General features: G+C 38.3%; 2 protein-coding genes across 20 annotated transcripts in view; one reads left to right on the forward strand and one right to left on the reverse strand.

Annotated features, from left to right (window-relative positions):
- CADPS2 (calcium dependent secretion activator 2) overlaps positions 1–23905 on the reverse strand; it is a 535874-nt gene that overhangs the window by 64219 nt on the left and 447750 nt on the right. For 11 of the 19 annotated variants that reach the window (XR_014066703.1, XR_014066704.1, XM_081534079.1 and 8 more), the window contains 2 exons: positions 22051–22207; positions 3439–3580 (listed from right to left, as the gene is read on the reverse strand). Coding sequence is in view for 17 of the 19 variants with exons in the window: in XM_081534079.1 (XP_081390205.1) it covers positions 3439–3580; positions 22051–22207 (299 nt within the window). In the remaining 2 variants the exon portion in view is untranslated. Of the gene's footprint in view, positions 1–3192; positions 3313–3438; positions 3581–22050; positions 22208–23905 lie in introns of all 19 variants that reach the window. The other 8 variants (XM_081534071.1, XM_081534078.1, XM_081534073.1 and 5 more) reach the window with 1 other exon arrangement.
- LOC145523563 (GTP-binding nuclear protein Ran-like) lies at positions 17187–17771 on the forward strand. Its single transcript, XM_081534099.1, has one exon. It carries the CDS (start codon positions 17187–17189, stop codon positions 17769–17771), a length of 585 nt encoding a protein of 194 aa, XP_081390225.1.

Here is a 23905-nt window from a genome sequence, read left to right on the forward strand (position 1 = left end):
TCTTTACTAAAGAAAAAAATAAAATTATATTCATAGGAACAGAAAATGTTCTTTACCAACCTCTACGATAAACATAAAATACATATTTTCTCCTAGGAATTCAGGGAAGTATGTTTTACGCAAGAAAATCCATATGATGGCAACTATAAGCTTTACTCAACTCATGCATATATGCTTCTGTCATCATGATGGCTTCTGTTTGTCTTCACGCATGTTGCCCTCAGGGCTTTAAATTTCTCAGTTACAGGTAAAAGTGAAACACCTACCAGGAATGAAATAATAGATTGGGTAGGGAAGCAAATCTTGCCTCTATTTTGAAATTCTTTGGGCCTTTTCTCGCTCATAATTAAACCTTACTTAGTACAAGGTATGGTCTAACAGAGACAAGATATGCAAGGTACTCTCAAGTTGGAGCAACATCATATATTTCAGGTCCTTCCATCTATCTAACCAAGAAGCTAAGGTCTGCTATGCCTTCACTACTATGGTGAGGTTACTCTAGGGACCATGTTTTCACACCATGCAAGGAGGTAATTTGTGTCAGAGTATATAATATTTGGGCCCAGGATAGTATTATTTACTTTCCATTAAGCTAGTGTACAACCTAAGAGGGAAAGAGATGATTTGAAAATAACAGTCTTATGTATACTGCAACTTAATTATAAAAGAGAACAAAAGAAAAAGAAACAAAAACTGCTGTATGGTTCATTTCTGCTTAGCTTTCCAACATTCAACATATACTAACCTGAAATTTATATTTCAGGTTTGAAAAAGAAAAATTTTAAGATAAACTAATTTATCACAAGGGCATGGTGGAAAATCTTTATAAAGAAAAACTCTTTTAAATATGTGGTTACATTGTTTAAAAATTGTGTTAAAAATGTGGTTACATTGTTTAGCTAAACATATCTTAATTAGTCAGCTTAAAAACAATCACCTCCTGCTCTGGCTAATTCTATGCCCTTGCTCCCCCACCGCCTCAGCATCTCAGCTCCATCACCAATCTGCTCTGTTCTCCTCCTCCCATTCCGCCAGTAGTTCCTCATGATCTCCTCATCCAGCCAAGATGTCCTCAGAGTTAAATTCTCAAGGGAGCAATCACAGCAAAGCAGTGAACATCACCCACAGCACTTTCTTCACTTACTGTCTCCAAACCTTAATATTCAGTGCCCCAAAAGTATCATTAAACAAAAGAACCAGAGAACCATACTGCTGCTGCTGTAAAAAAAAAGTTTGAGAAAACACTATATTTAATTCTCATTTTGCCACTTATATAATAAAAATAAGTGAAAAAAATCATGAAGCAAAATCCTCTGATACATTTACAGTGTGCAGTTTGGTAGATTAGAAGAACTATGTTTTAAGAGTAATTGAATGTATTTGGCAAAGAAGCAAATTTATTTCTTATAATTTTTCACTTTGGAAAAATGTAAGTAAGAGCACCACAAAACAACAGCAACAAAACCCACCATTAAGATAAAACCCCAAATAGTAAAGGTAGAACTCTAATAAAAATGGACTTTCTCATAATATGTGACAAATAAATCTTTATAGAGAATATGGATATATGTTTTTTGTTCTTTGATTCTGTTACAGAATGATTCTAAATGATACATACACTTAATTGGCAATGTAATTAAGGTAACAAGTGTTTGTTACAATTAAGTAGATGACAAATGTAAATAGGTTTTCTTTCAAGCTGGCATGTATAACCTGCAATTTATTCATAACTTTTTCATTTTAAAATTACTTCTGATTAGTGACCTACCCCTACAAGTATTAATCACAGGTTAAAGAATCCAAATGTGAAAAATGGAGTCTGAGATAACTGCCTGAAAATGCCAGCAGTAAACTTACCTTACTGGCATTCACTTCTAGAGCTAAAAAAGCCAGAATTTTATAGACAGGGAGAGATTTGGAGGAGCATCTGTTAAGATGATTTATACAAATGTGCATTCAAAGCCTGTAATTTGCTGACTGTGAGACACTGGCAAGTTCTGCCTTTTAACTTCTTGGTGACTTAGTTTCCTTAACTGGAAAAAGGGGAAAGTGATATTTACCTCACAGGGTTGTCACAAGGCTTAACCAAGATAAAGAATTTGGCCCTCTATCTCAATTAATGGTAGCTAATTTTCTTCTTCGAATTATTATTTTTTCTAGCTGACTTCATGTGAGATCTTGTGCAAAGCATGGGCTATTACTGAGTTCATTTCATTTCTGTGAGGCTCAAACTTTTGGAAACCATTCAGTTATGGGTAATGATGATTGGTGATAATGTACTAATAATTACGGTAACAACAAACATAACGTAGATTGTAGTTATACAGTAGTTATCATTTATGGAGACCCTAGGCTATGCCAGGCTCTTTTCACAGTTTTTTTTTTAAATCCTCCCCAAAACATCTTTAAATTAGATGTCATAACCACTTTAGAGTTGAGGAAACTGAGGTTAAGGAAGACTCAACGATGAATAAGCTAAGCTAATGATGAATAAGGATCTAAAAGTAAGGCTGATCGATTTTAAAGCCTTTTCACTTTAATGACTCTCATTTACCAAATCTGCAACAGGGAGGCTTGTGACAATCTGGAGTTAATAAATATGGTTTGTAATGATATAAAGATTATTTAAAAATAACAAGATGCAACAAATGGTACATGAAAGGACAAAAGAAGACTTGCTGGTACTGAGAAACAAAGGACAAACCCTTCTCTGCAACCTGCATTATTGTTTCTTTAAAGGTGAGACTAAGATAAAAGCAGGGAAAGATTGTGTTCTTAAAACTGTTCTTACAAAGGTTTTTCTACATAGACAAGATAAATCACACAACTGGAGCCAACAAAGGATCCTGGACATACACAGCGCTAACCACACTGCTTGCCTGAATATGGAAAACTCCGGTTATATCACTCAGACTAGAGTCACAACCTAGGTCACAAAATGATCCCTGGCCCACAGATCACATATGAACATCAAAGCTTGGAGTGTTTTTTTTTAAAAAAATCTATATTATATATCATCGATATGCTAAGCTTAGCTTCATAGCTTCAAAAACTCAAACAAATAAAACCAAAACATAGTATTCCTCAACCAATGATGATAAATGCCATGCAATCTAAACACATTTGCACAGAACACAGCCCAGGCCATGCACCAGCTAACACACCACCAGGAAAGAAGTGAGGGATACACACGTGGACTCATATAAAGAAGCCATCCACGAAGGAGTAGAAAAGCTAGGAATCTGTGGAAGATTAAGAGGCAGACTTGGAACTTTTGGAAGAGCTACATTGGGAAGACTGTTGGCGATATTCCTGTAAAGAAACAAACAACGTGGGAAGGGACCACCATAAGCAATAACTACAGATGGCCATGTGTAAAGTCATAAGGGCAGGATAGAAGAGACAGGGGCTCTGTGGACACTAACGCAAGATACCTACTTGACAGGCTGCCATGTCTCTTGCTCAAAACCTCTGTGAATTGACTGAGCGATGGAGGATTCCATGAGATCCACGTAGCGGACAACCAAGGGCACAAAGATTTCTTGCAAGTGTTTATGAAATTTTCCATTACATAAAAGTGCTGAAATAGTCAAGCAGAAACAGAGTTTGTCAGAGGGCTTATAGCAGGCATCTGGAAAATATGGATGAAAAACTTTTCTGGAAAGAGTATGACACAAAACAAATAAAATACAGAGAATAACGGGCTTTGTTCCTCATACTGGATATCATACAATGAAAACTAACCAAGAAGTACAGTCACCTTCTCCACACGGCTGTCAAAACCATAAATGTATCTCTATAAAATCTTCCTGGCAGGTGGTATAGTTTTATTTTCTAAAAGGCTTAGCTCACGAGGCATTTGGCCACTTGTTGGAGATTCAAGTGAACTGTGGAGTGCCCTAAAGATCTTGACACATGTAAATACAGCAATTAACCAGAGTTATAATCCTCATGGACTTCCCAGGTGGCTCTAGTGGTAAAGAACCCGCCTGCCAGTCCAAGAGACATAAGAGACGTGGATTAGATCCCTGAGTCAGGAAGATCCAGGAGGGCATGGCAATCCACTTCAGTATTCTTGCCTGGGAATACCGGGCAAGTCCCAATTCTTGGGACTTCCCTGTAGTTCAGATGGTAAAGCATCTGCCTGAAATGCAGGAGACCTAGGTTTGATCCCTTGGTCAGGAAGATCCCTTAGAGAAGGAAATGGCAACACACTACAGTATTCTTGCCTGGGGAATTCCATGGACTGAGGAGCCTGGTGGGCTGCAGTCCATGGGGTCACAGAGAGTCAGACATGACTGTGCAACTAACACACGTTCTTGCCTGGAGAGTCCCACGGACGGAAGAGTCTGGCGGGCTAGAGTCTACGAGGTGACAGGAGTCAGACACAACTGAAAAGATTTAGCACGCATACATAATCCCTGTGGTATGCTGTATCACAGAACTAAACCTATTCAATTCTAAAAGATAAGTCCGCTTGCTTCTAAGAGATGTACTAGTTTAACTCACCAGAAGGGTGACTGTGGACTTGGGAATGTCTATTCCACTTTATGAGCTTTTTAGTTCTTTGTGAAATTTTTCTTAATCACTCACTTCTCCATGTGTGTATGTAAAAAGAGTCAGCATATCACATGCATTTTTTAGTTGTCCATTAGTCTTTAGTGAATTGTGATGTAGTAATAGAACAAACATCCTACCTAATGCCATTGCAGGAGTCTAAGAATTGATACTACTAGGACAGGACTGCTGGACAAGATGTACTTTACCTCCACTAAGAGATGGCTGCTTTCTACGCACAGGTCATAACTGTAATAGAATAGTCAGTGCTGTGGATGGAATGTCCATGTCTCTCCCAAATTCGTATGTTGAAATCCTAACTCCCATTCCCCAATGGCTCAGCATGTAAAAAATCTGCCCACAAAGCAGGAGACACAGGAGACGTGGGTTCAATTCCTGGGTCTGGAAAATCCCCTGGAGAAAGAAATGGCAACCCACTCCAGTAGTCTTGCCTGAAAAATCCCATGGACAGAGGAGCGTAGTGGGCTACAATCCTTGGGGTTGCAAAGAGTTAGACAGAACTGAGTGACTGAGCACAGTAGGCACATTAATATGATGGTATTAGGAGATGGGGTCTTTGGGAAGTGATCAGATCGAGGGCAGAGCCCTCAACAATAGGATCAGGACCCTTCTTAGAGACCCTAGAGACAATCCCTCAACCCTTTCACCATGTAAAGTTACAGTGAGAAGATGGATGGTGGAGAACCAGGAAATCTAGCCCTCCCTAGACATTGAATCTGCTGGTGCTTTGATCTCAGACTTCCCAGCCTCCAGAACTGTAAGGAAGAAATTTCTGTGACTTATAAGCCACCCAGTGTGAGGTATTCTGTTGTGGTAGGTGGAACTAACACAGTGTGTGCCCAAGTTGCCCCATGAAAGAAGAGAAATTCTGTAGGAAAATATTAAGTAATGCTAAGCAATTGTCAACAAAGAATTTGTCATTTTTTAGATGATAGTACATATTTCTCAAGGGGACATCCTAAACTCAGTTGTGATTTCTTTAAATAACCTTCAAAGTGAAAATGTATTCATTTAAAAATAAACTCTGTGGTTAGCAAAGGTATTTCTTAAGAGATGGTATTTTAACTGAGCCTAAATGATAGGGGAGCCTTGCATGGAAGATTTAGAGGGAAAGTTTCTAGGAAGGAATGAGTTGGTGTGCTCCTAGTAAAACAAAAAAGCCAGTATGGCAGAAGCAGAGTTAGGGAGGGTGAAGAGTATTCCCAGGTAATGTCTAGATGGTAGGACATTGTGAAAAGGATGAATTTTATTGGGGAATGGGATGCATTCTTATTTTTACTAAGAGAGGAGTGACGTGACATGGTCTCTCTGGCTTCTGTGTGGAGATGGAGTAGATGCCAAAGGGTGGAAGCAGAGAAGAAGGTTAATACTCAGTCCTTTTCTACAACAGACCAGATGAAAAGTTGATGATGATGGTGGTGGCAGAGGTAGGAGGACATGCGGAAAAGGCTCATCAGTAATCCCATTCCTTTTCTTTCCCAGGAGGATGAATGTGGTTTACAATACTGTACTATATACTTGAAAGTTGCCAAGACAGTAGATCTCAAATGTTCTTACCAAGCCCCCTGCGAAAAAAACTGTAGCCATGTGAGGTGAAGGGTGTGACAACTCATCTTAATGCATTAATCATACCAATATAAAAGTATATCAAATTACTACATTGCACACCTTAAACTTACACAGTGTTAAATGTCAACTATCTCAACACTCTTATTTATATGAATTTGAACAGCTGTATATGCTTAGAGTTACTAATCTAATTACTAGAACATATTACTATGTTTTTGGCTTGGCCAAAAAGTTTGTTTGTTTGTTTTTTTCTATAACGTCTTATGGAAAAACCAGAATAAACTTTTTAACCAACCCAACAGCATTATCTTCATAAAATATTCAGCTAAATATACCAATTTCCTCATAATCTTTCTCAGGGCAAAAATACTTCTAAAATCTAAACAGTGTTTTAAAACTTGGGCAAAGTATGTGATGTTTACCATGGTAGCACTAATAAGAAAATGCTCATAATCACTTTAATTTAGTGATTCTAAAATTGGTCAGAGGCTGAAAACTACAGACATATGAACATGGAATAGGAAGTTATTCCCAAGTATAGAAGGAAATACAACACTGTGGGTTTTTTTGAATCTCGAATTAACATAGTTTAGCTTTTTTTTTTTTTTCTGGTGTAATAATCTTTACTGGCTTATCTATATGCTAAAAGATTTCCCACTAAAGTGAGAATGATAATCATATTTAACAATAAATGTCTTATGGAGGAGACTCATGTTATCTGAATGATGTTTTTATTAACACACTGAAAGGAGCTTTATTTATTCCTAGAAAGGTAGAAGGTACTATAGATCATGTAATTCAGTTCCTTTTACCAAATGGCTTCCCTGGTGGCTTAGAAGGTAAAGAATTGGCCTGCAGTGTGGGAGACCTGGGTTCGATCCCTGGATTGGGAAGATCCACTGGAGGAGGCACGGCGACCCACTCCAGTATTCTTGCCTGGAGAATCCCCATGGACAGAGGAGCCTGGGGGGCTACAGTCCATGGGGTCACAAAGAGTCAGGCACGACCGAGCGACTAGGCACACCTAAGTAAGGATGCTTACTCAATAAATCACTGTAGGAAGAAAATTTAAAAGTATATACACTAACCTGAATTTATTGGCTCTCTGCTTCAGAAATCTCCTTATGTTCCTCCTCTACCTTCTTCTCTTCATTATCATTAGCATTTCTGAACTGTCAGTACTATATTAAGTTCCTTTCTAGGTATTCTTTCATTTAATCATCACAAATGCTCTATGAGGGGAGTGTTGTTGGTGTTTTTCAATCTCTTCAATATAGGAGATTGAAGCACAAATCATTTAGGACACTTGGCCAAGTCACTTAGTCATTAGAAAGTACAACAAGGGTTTGATATCACAGCCCCTTCTTAACTTTCAGATTATAATACTTGTTGTTTAGTCACCAAGTTGTGTCCAACTCTTTTGTGACCCCATGAATGGTAGCCTGCCAGGCTCCTCTGTCCATGGGATTTCACCAGGTAAGAATACTGGAGTGGGTTGCCATTTCCTTCTCCAGAGATTATTCCCGACCCAGGGATCAAACTTGCATCTCCTGCACTGGCAGGTGGATTCTTTACCACTGAACCACCTGGGAAGCCCAGATTATAATACTATTTTTTCTCAATTTTAGTTACCATAAACTATTATCATTCTATTAATTTACACATCTGTTCAACTTACTATCATCATATTAGCATCTTTTAAGATCTAGAAATGTAGTAAACTCTTCTGGGTTAAAAAAAAAAAAAAAACAACAACACCCTGCAAATGACAAACACACTACACCATATCTTAGATGACTTACATGTATGCAGAATTAGAATTTTTAAAAACTCAGTTACAACATGAAAAAGTGAAAAGGTTAGCAAAACCATTATATTCAATGAATTGAAAAGTGAACTAAATTGGGGAGCATGATTTATCCAGCTCTGTTCTTCTTTCTCAAGGTTGTTTTGGTTCTTTGTGATCTTTCAGGAATTCTACTCCTGTGTATATGTCCGAAAAAAACAAGAACACTAATTTGAAAGGCTATATGCACCCCAATGTTCATAGCAGCATTACTTACAATTGTTAAGATATGGAAGCAACCTAGGTGTCTATCAACAAATGAATGGAGAAAGAAGTGTCTATCAACAAATGTCCATATATAGACAATGGAATACTACTCAGGCATTAAAAAAGAAATTACCCCATCTGCAGCAACACTGATGGACTTGGAAGGCACTATCCTAAGGGAAATAAGCCAGACAGAGAAAGACAAATAGCGTATAGTATCAGTTACATGTGGAATCTTAAAAGTGTAATTATCTAGTAGATAAAAAGGACACAGACTCACAGATATAGAGGAAAAAATAGTAGTTACCAGTAGGAAGGGGGAAGAGGACTAAGAGGTGTGTGCCTGCTAAGTTGCTTCAGTCGTGTCCCACTCTTGGCGACCCCATGGACTGCAGCCCACCAGGCTCCTCTGTCCGTGGGATTCTCCAGGCAAGAATACTGGAGCGGGTTGCCATGCTCTTCTCCAGGGAAGAGGTATAAATTACCAGGTATAAAATAAGCTCCAAGGGAACAGAGACACTGATGTAGATAACAGACTTGTGGATACAGTGCGGGAAGAGAAGGGTGGGATGAACTGAGAGAGCGCAGCGCTGAAATATATACATTTCAATGTATAAAACAGATAGCTAGTAGGAAGTTGTTGTATAGCAAGGGGAGCTCAGCCTGATGCTCTGTGATGACCTAGAGGGGTAGGATGGGGGGTTGGAAGGGAGGCTTAGGAGGGAAAGGGTATGTGTACACTTATGGCTGGTTCCTGCTGTCGTAGGATAGAAAACAACGCAACACTGTAAAACAATTACCCTTCAATAAAAAATACAAGAGTATGCTCCAACGATACCTTGCAAAACACAGGAAATATAGCCCACATTTCACAGTAAAGATAAATGGAGTGTAACATTTAAAAATTGTCAATCACTACGCTGTACACCTATGTATATGTATGCATATTCAGTCACTCAGTTATGTCTGACTCTTTGTGACCCCATGGACCACAGCCTGCCAGGCTCCTCTGTCTATGGAATTTTTCCAAGCAAGAATACTGGAGTGAGTTGTCATTTTCTACTCCAGGGGATCTTCCTGACCCAGGGATCAAACCCATGTGTCTTGCATCTCCTGCAGTGGCAGGTGAATTCTTTATCACTAGCACCACCTGGGAAGCCCTGTACACCTGTAATATATAATATTTTATACCAACTATATTTCAATAAATAAAAATGAACTAACACTGTGAAAATATTCAATGTGCTTATAGTACACACTGAAAGGACAATTTCATGGACAGTTTTACATGGCTGTACAGCTAGATTGTGTGCCTAAGCCTTCATTTATATGGCCTATGAATAAAAAGTATAAAGAACCTTAGGCTTTGCATCTTGATGAAAGTGAAAGTCGCTCAGTCATGTCCGACTCTTTGCCACCCTATGGACTATACAGTCTATGGAATTCTCTAGGTCAGAATACTGGAGTGGGTAGCCTTTCCCTTCTCCAGGGGATCTCCCCAAGCCAGGGATCTAACCCAGGTCTCCCACATTGCAGGTGGATTCTTTACCAGCTGAGACACAAGGAAGGCCCAAGAATATTGGAGTGGGTAGCTGATCGCTTCTTCAGCAGTTGCATCTTGACAGGTACTATTAAATATCGTCATTATTTTGAACTATACCAAAGCCAAAATACAGCCTAATGTTAACAAATCATTTCAAATGCTACTTTAATACACATTTAGAGATTAGGTAAGTTGGCTATTCAGTCATACTTTGTTAATATGAAAATGCACATAAGGAAAATCACACTGTTACTATTAAATGTTACAATGATTCTAAGATTAAGTAGCAGTTGACTCAAACTTATTTCTGGCAAGAGCTCTCTTTTATGAAACAAATTTTACATCTACAAATGAGCACTCTACCTCATTAATTCAAATGCTACTTTATTGTACATTTAGAGATTAGATATGTTGGCTATTAAGTCATGCTTAGTTTGTTAGAATGAAGCACATAAGGAGAACCACACACAGTTATTATGTTATTATTACAAGTTATAATGATTCTAAGATTAAGTAGCAGTTGACTTAGATTATTTCTAGTAAGAGCTCTCTTTTTTTTTGATATACTTGATAAGCACTGGATTCATTATCTTGTTAAACAAGCTTGCTTCTCTTCTCTTATTCTGATCCTAGGAATAAAAACAGAGATTGTCCACCTGATCAATATACCAGCAACCTGGAAGTTGTACCAGAGGTCTTTCCTTTAGTTCCTACCTCCAGTTAGGAGTGAGAACCTGCATATGTTATATCCTTACTATCTTTCTAGCACATCTTATCCGTCTGTTCATCAACACTGCTGTTGTCCTAGTTCCAACCCTCTCACCTCCTGTCTTGGCTAATGCAATAATTTCCTAACTGATCTTAGGCACCTAATTTTCCTTCTGCCAATTCATCTTCTTAAAATCTCAAGCAGATGGGTTTGCTAAAATATGAAACAAATAATGTATCTCTTAAAGATCATAATTTTTTAATGGATCCTCAAGACAAACTTCAAAAGCCTTAGCATGAAATGAAAGCCATCTATGAGGTGTCTTAATATGACCTCTCTGGCTCATTGTCGTTACCTGACTCCCTTACTTCCTGTGGTCCAGCCATAATGATTCTGATGGTTTAGTTCAAGTAGACACTTTCCCATCTAACTCTCTCTTGAAATGTTCATTCAGCTGTCCTTTTGCCAAATTACTGGTTTCCTCTGTCTATTCTTCACCCTGCACAGGCCTCTTCTGTGGTCCATGCTATACTTCTGTATTTGATGACGTATCTCTTTCTTCCAGTGAGGGTACAAGGTCCATGAAGAAGGGACCATGTCTGTATTCTTAGTACTCAACAAAATCCCTGTCTCAGAGCAAGTGTTCACATCTTTGTTGAATGAATGACTTGAGTACTCTATGAAGATTACTATATAGTTACTACATTATTATTCTGTATAAGAATGTATCAAGGCCTGTGTATCTTTTCATATTTTATGTAAAATATACAGTAGTAAATACTTTTATGAGAAATCCTATTTTTAGACCAATATGTCCAATATCAGACCGCAAAGGATTCTACTGGATATTCATTGTTGTTTAGTCACTAAGTTGTGTCCAATTCTTTTGTGATCCCACAGACTGAAGCGACTTAGCATGCACACACACATGGACTGTAGCTCACCAGGCTCCTCCATCCATAGGATTCTCCAGGCAAGAATACTGGAGTGGGTACCATTTCCTTCTCCAGGGGATACTCCCAACTCAGGGATCGAACATGTGTTTCCTGCTTGGCAGGTGGATTCTTTACCACTAAGCCACTTGGGCAAGCTCCTCTACTGGATATAAATGTCAATTTTTGCCTCTCATTTCATTATTATTATTCCTTTGGGCACACTTGTGGGATCTTAATTCCCTGACCAGTGATCAAACTCAGGGTCCCAGTAATCGAAGCCTGGAATCCTAACCACTGGACCTCCAGGGAATTCTATGTCTCTTATTTTAGTGAATTTACCAAAGGAAGTATTTCTTCTGTTCAGTTATGACTTGACAGCAGACTATTACATCCTGCAGAATTAGGAGAAAATGGAGATTTCCCTTATTTCCTAAGTACGGTCACAAGTGTTGAATTCTGGCCAAAAGTTTGCTCACGTTTTAGCGGAGCTTTCCTTTTTTATTAAAAATATCAAATTTTAAACCCAAGTTCCAAAGTTTTAGAAAATTGGCAACTGGTAGTACTTCTTCTTTGGTAAAAGGCAAGGAAGGATGAAGGGAGAGATGGGACGGAGGAGAGAAAGGAAGAGGAAATATGAGAAGAAATGAAGAGAAAATACACATAGAAAGGTAAAGAGAGAGAGAGGACTCAGTTTCAAAAAGCAAGACTCCTTGGCTACAGATGACACTATACTTGTGTATGTAAATGTATGCTCCTTTTCTCAGTTGCCCATATGCCAGTTTGCATCCCACTTCTATCAGACACTGTCAAAAGCCCTCTTAATACGTAGCCCCAGGCATCAGAATGAGTGCTTCTATCTTCCCCATATGGTGTAATAAGGATGGGTTAGGATTTGGGACTGCCACCTGTCCAAATCAAGCCTTTACAAGGCATCCACTGCAACAGCTCATTGGAAGAGGCAGGTTCTCAACATGGCATCATCCAAGAATGTTGTGACCTTATACCAGAGGTGTGGAAGTAGAAAGAACTGCTCAGAAGGATTCTCACATAGCCGTTAAGAGAACATAAGTGGAGGGTCAGCAACTACTTTGTTGATAAAAGTATGTTTTTCCCAAAAGAGTCCATGTTTTTCAAATACCACCTTGTCGAAAATAAGGAAGCATCCATGATATCAAGCCCAACGGTACAATTAGAAATGGCAAAAAAAAAAAAAAAAAGTAAAAGGCTTAAATAAAAGGTAAATGGGGGTGCAGATGTGCCCAATTATTTTGAGCGTTAATTAATTAACTATACCCAATAATAAATTAGTGTTATTTACATACCCCAGTGAGTCTTACATTTACAAAAGTACTTGTCATAGGCTTTTAACAGTCAGATTTCAACAGATAATTTAAACTTGATCCTTTTAGTAACAATTACTAAGACAAAAATCACTGGAAAAATTAAGAATAAGCAGATAAAAGAGTTCATGTATTGTGTTTAGGGTTCATGTATCTCCTTTAGGGAGAGGGGAAAGACTACCCACTCCAGTGTGCTGGCCTGGAGAAGTCCATGGAGTCCAGGGGGTCGCAAAGAGTCGGACTCGACTGAGGAACTTTCACTTTCTCCCAGTTGACAGATGCATATAATGGGATCCCCATCACAGGAAGTATGAAGTTCAGGAGAAAAGCCAGGAGGACTGTAGCCTAAAACAGCATTATGTAAAAAGAAAACACACACACACACACAAGCAAACCAAACGTATTCCCCACTCCGATATAGGAACAGTACCCAACCAAGAGTCTGGGACATTAAGCAGCCACTCAGTAAATACGTGTTTACTGAATAAGTATCAATAAAAATCCAACCCCTCAAGGAAACTCTGAGAGCATCCCACTGAAGTTTAAGTAAAATAGAAAACTCTTCAGGTTTTATTCTCCATTAATTAAAAATATGATCAGCAATTTTATATAGCTTGGTAATATTTAATTTATACTATATTGGAATGAGAACCTCCTAAAACCACATCCAACCCTCCCTTTCCTCTCAGCGCACTTCAAAAAAAAATTTATTTGTCTATTTGGCTGCACCAGGTCTTAGTTGTGGCAGGCAGTATCTTTTAGTTACGGCACATGGGATCTAGTTCCCTGACCAGGGATGGGAACCTGGGTCCTCTGCATTAGGCGTGCAGTCTTAGCCACTACTAGACCACCAGAGCAGTCCAGGGCACTTGTTAAAAAGTCTCTCTCTCCCTAGAGATAGGAGGTTAGAAGGAGCGAGAGCACAGATGTTATAATGTTTATAATTTGGGGAGCAACAAATCCAAGTTTAAAACTATAATTAAAAATGTCATAGTACGTAGTACATATAATTGAATTGCAGCTTTATAATCTGTTGCATTCTAGTTAGTAGTGCCCATAGTAGCGCCCATGGATGGGCACAGTAGTATATGCCCATCTCCATTAGATTATAGGAGAAGGCAATGGCACCCCACTCCAGTACTCTTGCCTGGAAAATCCCATAGACAGAAGGAGCCTGGTGGGCTGCAGTCCACGGGGTCACTAAGAGTCGGACATGACTGAGCAACTTCACTTTCACTTTTTGCTTTCATGCATTGGAGAAGGAAATGGCAACCCACTCCAGTGTTCTTGCCTGGAGAATCCCAGGGATGGGAGAGCCTGGTGGGCTGCCGTCTATGGGGTCACACAGAGTCGGACACGACTGAAGCGACTTAGCAGCAGCAGCAGCATTAGATTATATCCTTTTCAAGGGCAGGAATTGTTTTTTATTCATGTACCAGTAAGGTGACTGAGAGTTGGTAAATTATAGGCATTCAGCTCCTGTTTCTTGAAGAATTTGGGAAAAACAAACCAATATAATCATTCAGCAACTTCTGTTTTAGTCCTCAGTCATGTCCAACTCTTTTGGGACCCCATGGACTGTAGCCTGCCAGGCTCCTCTGTCCAAGGGACTTTCCAGGAAAGAATACTGGAGTGGGTTGCCATCTCCTTCTCTTCCTGACCCAGGGATTGAACTGGTGCCTCCTGATTGGCAGGCAGATTCTTTACCATAGAACCACCTGGGTACATTCGGCAAGACTTAAGGCAAAAATAAACAAAGTCTTGTGGTCTAGCATTTCTCATGCTGCCTTTCATGAGATTAGTATTAAAGCCAAATGGGAAAGTCTGGAGTTTTACTCGAGTTACACACAGCCTTCTGATCTTTGGGGTTATGTCTCTCAATACCATCCTGGTAATGGAAACAACTGAGTATGGCTGTAACACTAACTTCTAAGAAAATATACAAACAGATTAAAATTTAATGTCTACATGTAGTAAAGATACTAGAGAAGAATTCAATATAAAGAAAGCTAGTGACTCATTGCATTTACCTTCCTTGTACTGTACTGGTGGGTAAAACAAGTTGTGACACACAATTTTGAATTTAATCAACTTTGGGATCGGAGTCATTTTTGCATTTTAGTGGTCATTTCATCGTTTGTAAGAGCGTTATAAATCTAAGCGGGCACACAGCCCTGCTATATCTAGAAGTTACATTCAACTGTTCCTAGTAGATGCATGCATAGATCTATCTGTAAACACTAATTTGTGAATGTCAGATGTACAGCTCATTTAAGCACTGAAGGAAGAATGACGTGCAGGTGCCAGCCCTCCATATTTCAAAGCTTGAAGATTAACCTAATATACAATATGGTGACCTAACAGTTCTTCATTTGAAAGAAATCTGAAAAATAATCTCTGATACAGCCAAAGTGTGAGAATAACCCAGCGGGATTTCCACCTCTTCATTTCTTAATGAGTTTTTTGATAATGAGAGGTGACTTTGCCAGTCACTCTGGGCTCTATTATGGCTAATTTGACTCCACTTCACTCTCCTTGTTAATTATTAACACTAGCCTTTTTATCCTCACGAGACCACATTCCAATTTTTCTTTTTTCGATTTTTATGAGCCCATCTTTATGAAGGTGAAAGTATTGGAGAATAGGTTTTCACTTAGTGTAGAACCTGAGCATTTATTATTCGTTTAGTCAGAGATGCTGTGACACTGATTTTATAAGCACGGGTGTTCTTTGGGATGGCTTTAATGTGCTAGCAATGTAAAAAAGGCTGTTAATTAAAGAAGAAGCGTCATGGTATTTTTCACCCGGGAATCAGTTCCCAATAGAATGGTCATTTGCCACTTGCTAGCATATCCACAGATTAAAAGGTGACTAGCTCCAAGGGTTTGCCTTTCGGTAGTCCTGAGAGGAATGATTTGTGCTATTTGCAGATGGCTTTCATTTGTCAGAAGCAGTCACTAGCCCTACCTATTATCCACAGGACAATTGTGGAAAATAGCACGTAAGGGTAGAGTCTATTTGTACCAGCTTCACAGTCATTCAGGATCATTCAACTATCATGCTAATTGCTTCATTACGAAAACATTTATTTTCCCTAATTTTAATGCATCTCTTTTTCAAAACTGTTTCCTTAGATACCATTTAAAGTGATTATCCATCTAATTAAGGCTTTAGTTGGGGAGAGTGCATCAGGATGGATGGAGGCGGGGTGGAGAGGCAAGCGGGAGTTCAGTCTTTTTTGGACAGAAATGAAGGAGCCCAAGTCTGTTTTCTTCATCAGTTCTGCTCTGGGAAGCAGCGGATGAGCCTGTGAGGGGCAGGAGATTGGGGACAGTAGCTAAAATTGTGGTGCAGCTGGTAATCTTCCCTTGAGGAAAATCATGTTGCATCTCCAAGGATTCTCAAGTCTAAGACTTTCCCTAATCATGCACAACTGGAAGGAAACACACCTACTCCAGACACAATTCTTTGCTTCCCCTCCTTAAAACAGCAACCAAATTCGCCGTCTTGAATCTGTTTCCCCTCTAATTTGTTCAGTCCCTGGAATTCTTGTCATGGATGTTTTACAGTGTACATGCTAAGACAATACTTTATCTGGTCCTTTCTGCATGCTTTAACCAACCTACTCCTTCTACCTCTATAACTCAAGGTCCTGATAAACACTTTATTAGGCAGGAATATAAGTTTAAATGGGCTTCCCTGGTGGCACGAATGGTAAAGAATGTGCCTGTGATTCAGGACACCCTGGTTCGATCCCTGGATCAGGAAGATACCCTGGAGAAGGAAATGGCAACCTACTCTGGTATTCTTGCCTGGAGAATTCCATGGACAGATGAACCTGGTGGGCTATAATCCATGGGGTCACAAAGAGTCAGCCGTGACTGAGCAACTAACACTTTCACTTTCAAAAGCTTAAAGAATCTACTATCTTTAAAAATATTATCTTATTTTCTAATGTCCCCAGAATTGCATTTGTTATTGCAGACCGAGGCAGGCGGCAGACCAAGTGGTCAGGCTCCAACTCACTCCTGTACTGGTTTCCTGCCAGCAAGCCCCAGCCGAGGTACCTCACCTCCCTGGTACCTCGTCTCCTAGGTGGAAAATGAAGATGTTTGTCTAAGATCCTCTCCACTCCCCTAAAGATAAACACTTATTTTTAAATATCAAAGCATAAATGTTTTTACAAAATAAAGATAGTAAATATCCAGTGTGAACAGCTAAATTATTCATTAACAAAGACAACTCAGCTATAAAGCTTTCAAGCACAAATAAAGCACAAATTCTAACTAATGTCTCTGTTAGAGACACATTAGTAATTTTTATTTTGGAAAAGCAGACATAAGTTTGTGACATTATTAGTAATAAATCACAACCGTTTAAAATTTCTGTATAAGGCTTCCGCCATCTTTCCAGCCCTCACTCAGATGGGCACAGAGATGCTTCTGGAAGTAACATTGTGATGGCTGCCCAAGGAGAACCCCAAGTTTGGTTCAAACTTGTTTTGGTTGGTGGTGGTGGCACTGGAAAAACTACATTCATGAAGCATCATCTGACTGGTGAATTTGAGAAGTATGTAGCTACCTTAGGTGTTGAGGTCCATCTTCTTGTGTTCCATACCAACAGAGGACCTATTAAGTTCAACGTATGGGGTACAGCTGGTCAGGAGAAATTTGGTGGACTGAGAGATGGCTATTATATACAAACTCAGTGTGCCATTATAATGTTTGACGTAACATCGAGAGTTACTTACAAGAATGTGCCTAACCGGCATAGAGGTCTGGTACGAGTGTGTGAGAACATCCCAATTGTGTTGTGTGGCAACAAAGTGGATATTAAGGACAGAAAGGTTAAGGCAAAGTCAATTGTCTTCCACCGAAAGAAGAATCTTCAGTACTATGACATTTCTGCCAAAAGTAACTACAACTTTGAAAAGCCCTTCCTCTGGCTTGCTAGAAAACTGATTGGAGACCCTAACTTGGAGTTTGTCACCATGCCTGCTCTTGCCCCGCCAGAGGTGGTCATGGACCCAGCCTTGGCAGCATAGTACGAGCACGATTTAGAGGTTGCTGAGACAACTGCTCTCCCGGATGAAGATGATGACCTGTGAGAGAGTGAAGCCGGGGCCCACCGTCAGAAGTCTAGTTTTATAAGCAACTGTCCTGTGATGTTAGTGGTGCAGCGTGTTTGCCACTTTATTATATAGCTAAGCAGAACATGTGCTTGATCTTTGGATGCTGAAGGAGACGGACGGGCTTTGGAGCGAATGTGGCAGTTTAAAAAAAAAAAAAAAACTTTCATTTTTTGGACCTGCATATTTAGGTGCTTCCTCCTTGAGTTTCAAATATAAGACTGCTATAGTCACACGACAATATTGAGAGGTGCAATCTTGTTTGTTACTGTCATTCCCATTCCTTTTCATTTAGAAACAGAATAAAGTTGTATTTCAAATATCAAAAAAAAAAAATTTCTGTATAATTAGTGGTATGCCACATGTAGGGTAACAGCAAGCACTGCTATTCAACAAATTATCTAACCTAACAAGATTGGACAGTTCAGAGCAATCTGTTCCTATTTTACCCTGGGCTAGTTAAGGTTGAAATTAATTAGAATTTGGACTATAACTCTAATTAGGTCAATATGGTAAAAACTGTCATACCATGGCAGTGATACAAGAATTTTTCTTTGGGGGCACAGTGGTAAAAGGGTAGAAATTTTATGTTTTCCCATAAGCTTTCCAAAAGGACAATCTGGGGGCAGCTATAGGCTGACATTTAACATTTGAACGGAATTCACTAAACGACCATCTGAACATTTCAGGAATTTAATAAAACAAACACATAATTATTAATAATAATCTTCATTATTATAATATTCTTCATTATTATACTACAAGCAAAAAAATTTATGTCTTAGCAGCTAGTGAGATATTATTAATACTAAGTGGTCTTGGCTTTGGATGGTAACTTGTGAGTTTGAGTTGAAAGTTACTGTGTTCTATTTCGATTCCCCAGACCACGTCGTTTTCCCAATACCAAAAGGAAATTATGGCACAGGGGAACTTTTCTATTTACCTGACTACACAGAGGAGCTGTTTTTCTCTGAAATAATTGATGCTTTCTAAAATATGTTAATCACTGCAAAATCAAACCTAGACCTAGACTTGCCCCCCAAATGGACAATACTCAAAAGAGGTCATTAATAAATGCTTCTGTGTGATTAAGTAACGTGTATAAAAATGATAAAACACAGTATGTTATGCATTTGATAGTAGCCAATATTATATAGGTGGTTTAAAACAGGAGAGGAATATGACATTCTTTTGAAATAAACGTTTGGTTAAAAATCAAATTTCTCTTTTAAAAATCAATTTTTCTCTTTTTAGTGTTTTTTTGGACATTTTAAGGGATCTTAACAATCAAATTTAAAAGATGTTAATTTATTGGCATTACAGCAGAGGTTCCCCAAGAAAATTTCTAAGAAATCTACAACATATTTTGTTTTCTCTATAAATAAATTGCAATATATTGAATAAGTTAAACCATCTTTACTAACTGTGAGCATTAATAAATACTTTCATCTTAAAATAACCCTCTAATAAATCTAAATATGGTTGATTCTTGAATTTTCACGCAAGTGGAGAAAAGCAATGTTAGAAATAATCCTATGCTTATTTATTTTCATTTAGGGACTTAATGTATAACACATTCATCATTTTTGGCAGCAGGTTTATTGCTATATATTTGTCATAAGACAATATTAAACCTGATTTGTAATTTCTTAGCAGAAAAAAATGATGATAAGAGGCCGGGAAAGAAGAAGGTCATCTGAAGCCTGCTAGCTGGCAGGAGGGACTAAACTAGATCTTAAAAACTGGCTGAAGACAATTTGCAGAATAAATGATTCACATATGGATAACCGTGGGTGTAGCAACTCCTAAGAGTAGACATTGTTGCTGAAACTGAAGTAGCAATTGTAGCTTAGTTCTTTGACTTATTAATAAGATGTTTTTGGAAATTAAATTGAATAAGAGAATGAATAAGATGGCTAAAGGAATCATGATTGAAATTTTAACTGATTAATATCTAAAATATTTATTTAGCATTCATTTTACATGAGCTATTGCCTTCTTTAATCCTCACCACCAATGACACTGTAAGTACTATTATTTCTTTATTTTATAGATAAAGAACTTAAAGTTTACCAAGATTAAGTGATTGTCAAAGGTCAGGTAGCAACTAGCAGAGACAGATGTGAATCGGCTGGACACTAAAGCCCATATTATTAATTACTACCACATGACGCCCCTGTTACTAAAACAAAGGTTCTTACCCTGATATCCAAAATACAGATGTCCATGGGGAGTCTAATATTACACACAATTTCATATCTATGGAGATTTTTTTCCCAATAAAAGAGTTGTAGTTTTAGCACAGACTCAAAGGGATGAATAACCAAAGGAAGGTAAGAAATGATGGACTAGAGTGATGAACAAAATCAATAGAGTAATTAAAAAAAAAAGTCCAAAAATGATATAAGTTTAAACCTAGAAATACAGAGTAGTGATATCTTGGAAAGAGAGGAGCAAAAAGATCTGGAGTTTTCAAAGACAGCCAAGTGCAAACTTAGTCATCAGTGTGACTAAGCTCCTGGGAGAGACAGGGCAGTCATGGGCTGCAGGAAGACAAGGCAGAAGATGGGCAGCTCTTCCTGGGGCCTGGGTTACTCAAGTCATATTGTGGGCACTGTATTCTACTTAGCACCACACTCCAGAGCAATACTGAAAAATGGACTGAGATCTTTTTAGAGGAAGCTTTTAAGAATGGTAATTGGCATGAAAATGCTGAGTTAAATGACTGGGGATAATGGCTGGAAAAAGAATATATGCCACAAAAGAAGGACATTTCACTGACCTAACAGAATAAGTCAGAACCAGAGGTTAGGAGGACACAGAGTTAACCTGGCTTATAGTGAGAGGAATGTTCTAGAATAGGGAATTAGCGACTCCAAGACCACTATAAATGTTGAAGCAAAGGCTGTCAGTAGAAACCAAACTTAAGTTGAAGGGAAATTAAAAAAAATTTTTTTTTAAATTTTCTAATTGGAGTATAATTGTTTTGTAACATTGTAAAGTTTCTGCTGGAGAAGGCAATGGCACCCCACTCCAGTACTCTTGCCTGGAAAATCTCATGGATGGAGGAGCCTGGTAGGCTACAGTCCATGGGGTCGTTAAGAGTCGGACACGACTGAACGACTTCACTTTCCCTTTTCCCTTTCATGCACTGGAGAAGGAAATGGCAACCCACTCCAGTGTTCTTGCCTGGAGAATCCTAGGGACGGCGGAGCCTGATGGGCTGCTGTCTATGGGGTCGCACAGAGTCGGACACGACTGAAGCGACTTAGCAGCAGCAGCAGGACTAGTTTCTGCTGTACAGAAAAGTGAATTAGATAATATGTATACGTATACAACCTGACTGCTGAGCCTCCCTCCTACCCCAGTAGGTCATCACAGAGCACCAAGCTGAGTGCCCTGTGCTATAGAGCAGCTTCCCACTAGCTATCTATTTTACACCTGGTAGTGTATATATGTCAATGCTACTCTCTCAATTCTTCCTACTCTCTCCTTGTCCTACTGTGTCCACAAGTCTGTTCTCTGTGTCTGCATCTAAAAAAAATCATCATAGGAAAGGCCCACAGGAAACTATATGCTAAGAAACATCTCCAAAAATTCTGATGAAAACCTGTGTCTATACAATCTACTAGAAGACCATGGACCAGAATCATGATAAAAGTTATTATTGCATTGGAAAAAAATGTCTCAGTATTCAACCTTTATATTCTCTTTAATTTCTGAATGAGAGACAGCAAGCCATACCACAGGGCAACATTACTATCATCTGTAGAACCGAATCTGTTCCGCGAACATTAGCACATTGTGGATTAGCAGAAGCCTTGATATGGCAGGACATCTAGAAGAATAAGTTTCTAGGATGTATTTCAGGGATGTTAGCATTCTCAGGTACTTCAGAAATACTGATCTTTGAAGATTTTCTGATTCACAAGGTACAATGAGAAGGTCCCTGTGTTATCAGTACTCCTGAAGGCAGGAGGGTAGGCATAAGAGCAATGTCGGGGGCCAGTGGAACAATGTGAGCATGTTCCTGGTCTCCCGCGGACCCTAGCCAGATATACCTGGGGAATGAGCAAACATGTTACCTGTGTCGATCCTTGTTGTGCGAGAGCTAGAACTCTAAACACACACTCACACACTCGATGTTCTCTCCTCTTCCCCATTTAACGCACTAAAAGAAAATGCGAATGCTTACCGTCATTTCTGAGGAAATTATTAAGCAGTTGGAAGAGAGGAAAACTGTCCCAGGAGTCTTGTGGCTGTGCTTCAAGAGCTGTATCCATATCTACTGTGAATAAAGCCCAAAATTTCTCTGCATGTTCTGCCAATAAATCAGGCCACCAGGCAAATGCCTGTAAACAAATAAAGAAATAATGCAAACATAGATTCCTTGTTAGAAACATACACAAATACAGTGAAAATGTGATTAAAAGTGAAATTGTAGAACATTATTGGAGAATATGATACCAAATGGTTTAATATTTCTAGTCATAGAGAAAAAGAATTGAAATAAATACACCAAAACATTCATAGTAGTAATGAATAAATTAAGACATACAAGGAATTTTTGTTTTACATATTTTTCAAATGTTTTAAATTGATGCATTTTTAGAAATAAAATGCCATTTTATATTTTAACTCTATATTGGATTTCATATTTATCAATACAAAATTTGCTTACTATTTAAATATATATCCATAAAACCATTTCTCATTTAAAAAATTACATTTTACTTGTAGTACTTTTTTATGCATCAAAAGTCTAAAACTAAAACACACATTCAGAGAGGGATTTCCTGACCCTCCAGTGTAAATTAGGTCTCACTAGATAGGACCTAAAAACTCTCTGCTGTTTAGATGGGTGAAAAGAATATTTACTTTTTAGGAAGTTCTCAAAAATAATGTAAACTGCCCATGGAAAGTGGAAGCAGGCCCACCAGCCAGCCCATCTATGGATCTGACTAACTAGACTGCCTAAAATATTTGGCTGAGCTGACTGGTGAAGGACTTTCCTTGCTGAAGTCAGTCTGTAAAGAAAGGAGGAAGTGACAGTTTCTTCAATTGTGTAACAATAAGCAAGACTACAACAAATATGAATAATCTAAAAACAGGACATCAAATAAAAGAACAAAATAAAGCTCTCATAGCCGATTTCAAAGAAATGGAGACCTATAAAGTTCCTAAAAAAGTTCAAAAACTGTTTTAAAGCACTTCAGTGGGTTATAAGAGAAAAAAGATAACTAAATGAAATCAGGAAAATAATATAAGAAAAAACGAGAAGTTCAACAAAGAGAACAATAAAAAAGAACCAATTATTTTTCTGGAGCTGAAGAATACAATAACCAAAAAGTTTAAAGGGTAGCTTCAACAACAGACTTGATCAAGTAGAAGAGTGAAGCAATGAACTTGAAAACAAATAATTTGAAATTATCTACTCAGAAGAATGAAACAAAAAAGAATGAAAAAGACTGAAGAAAGCCTATGATATTTATGGTATATCTTCAAGTGAACCAATCTGATATGTATTATTAGAGTCTCAGAAACAAAGAGACAGAAAGCTTATTTAAGGAAATAATGACTGAAAAAACTTTCCAAATCTGGGGAATGAAATGGACATACAAATTGATAAAGCCCAAAAGATCTAAGATGGGTTGACTTATAGTGAGACATATTGTAATTATAAAATATCAAAAATTAAAGACAAAGAGAGCATTTTGAAAGCAGCAAGAGAAAAATGACTCATCATATAAAAAAATAAGACTAATATTATCAGATTTCTCAGCAGAAACCCTAGAGGTTTGGAGGGAGTGGTAAGATATATGCAAAATGCTAAAGAAAAAAACCTGTTAACCAAGAATACCATACACAGCAAAACTGTCCTTTAACATTGAAGGCAAGATAAAGACTTTCCCAGACTTAGCAAGTTCATCACCACTAAACCTGCCTTATAGAAAAGTGTGAAAGAAAATTCTCCAAGTTGAAACAAAAGGATGCTAAATCTAACATAAATATGTATGAAAGTATAAATATCACCGGTAAAGGTAAATATA

Source organism: Giraffa tippelskirchi, chromosome 10, assembly GCF_054371585.1.
Source record: "Giraffa tippelskirchi isolate mGirTip1 chromosome 10, T2T-mGirTip1v1.2.pri, whole genome shotgun sequence".
Lineage (NCBI taxonomy): Eukaryota > Metazoa > Chordata > Mammalia > Artiodactyla > Giraffidae > Giraffa > Giraffa tippelskirchi.

Bases quoted from the DNA above. Each gene is read 5' to 3' on its own strand.
- LOC145523563 (XM_081534099.1), top strand. From the start codon at position 17,187: ATGGCTGCCCAAGGAGAACCCCAAGTTTGGTTCAAACTTGTTTTGGTT.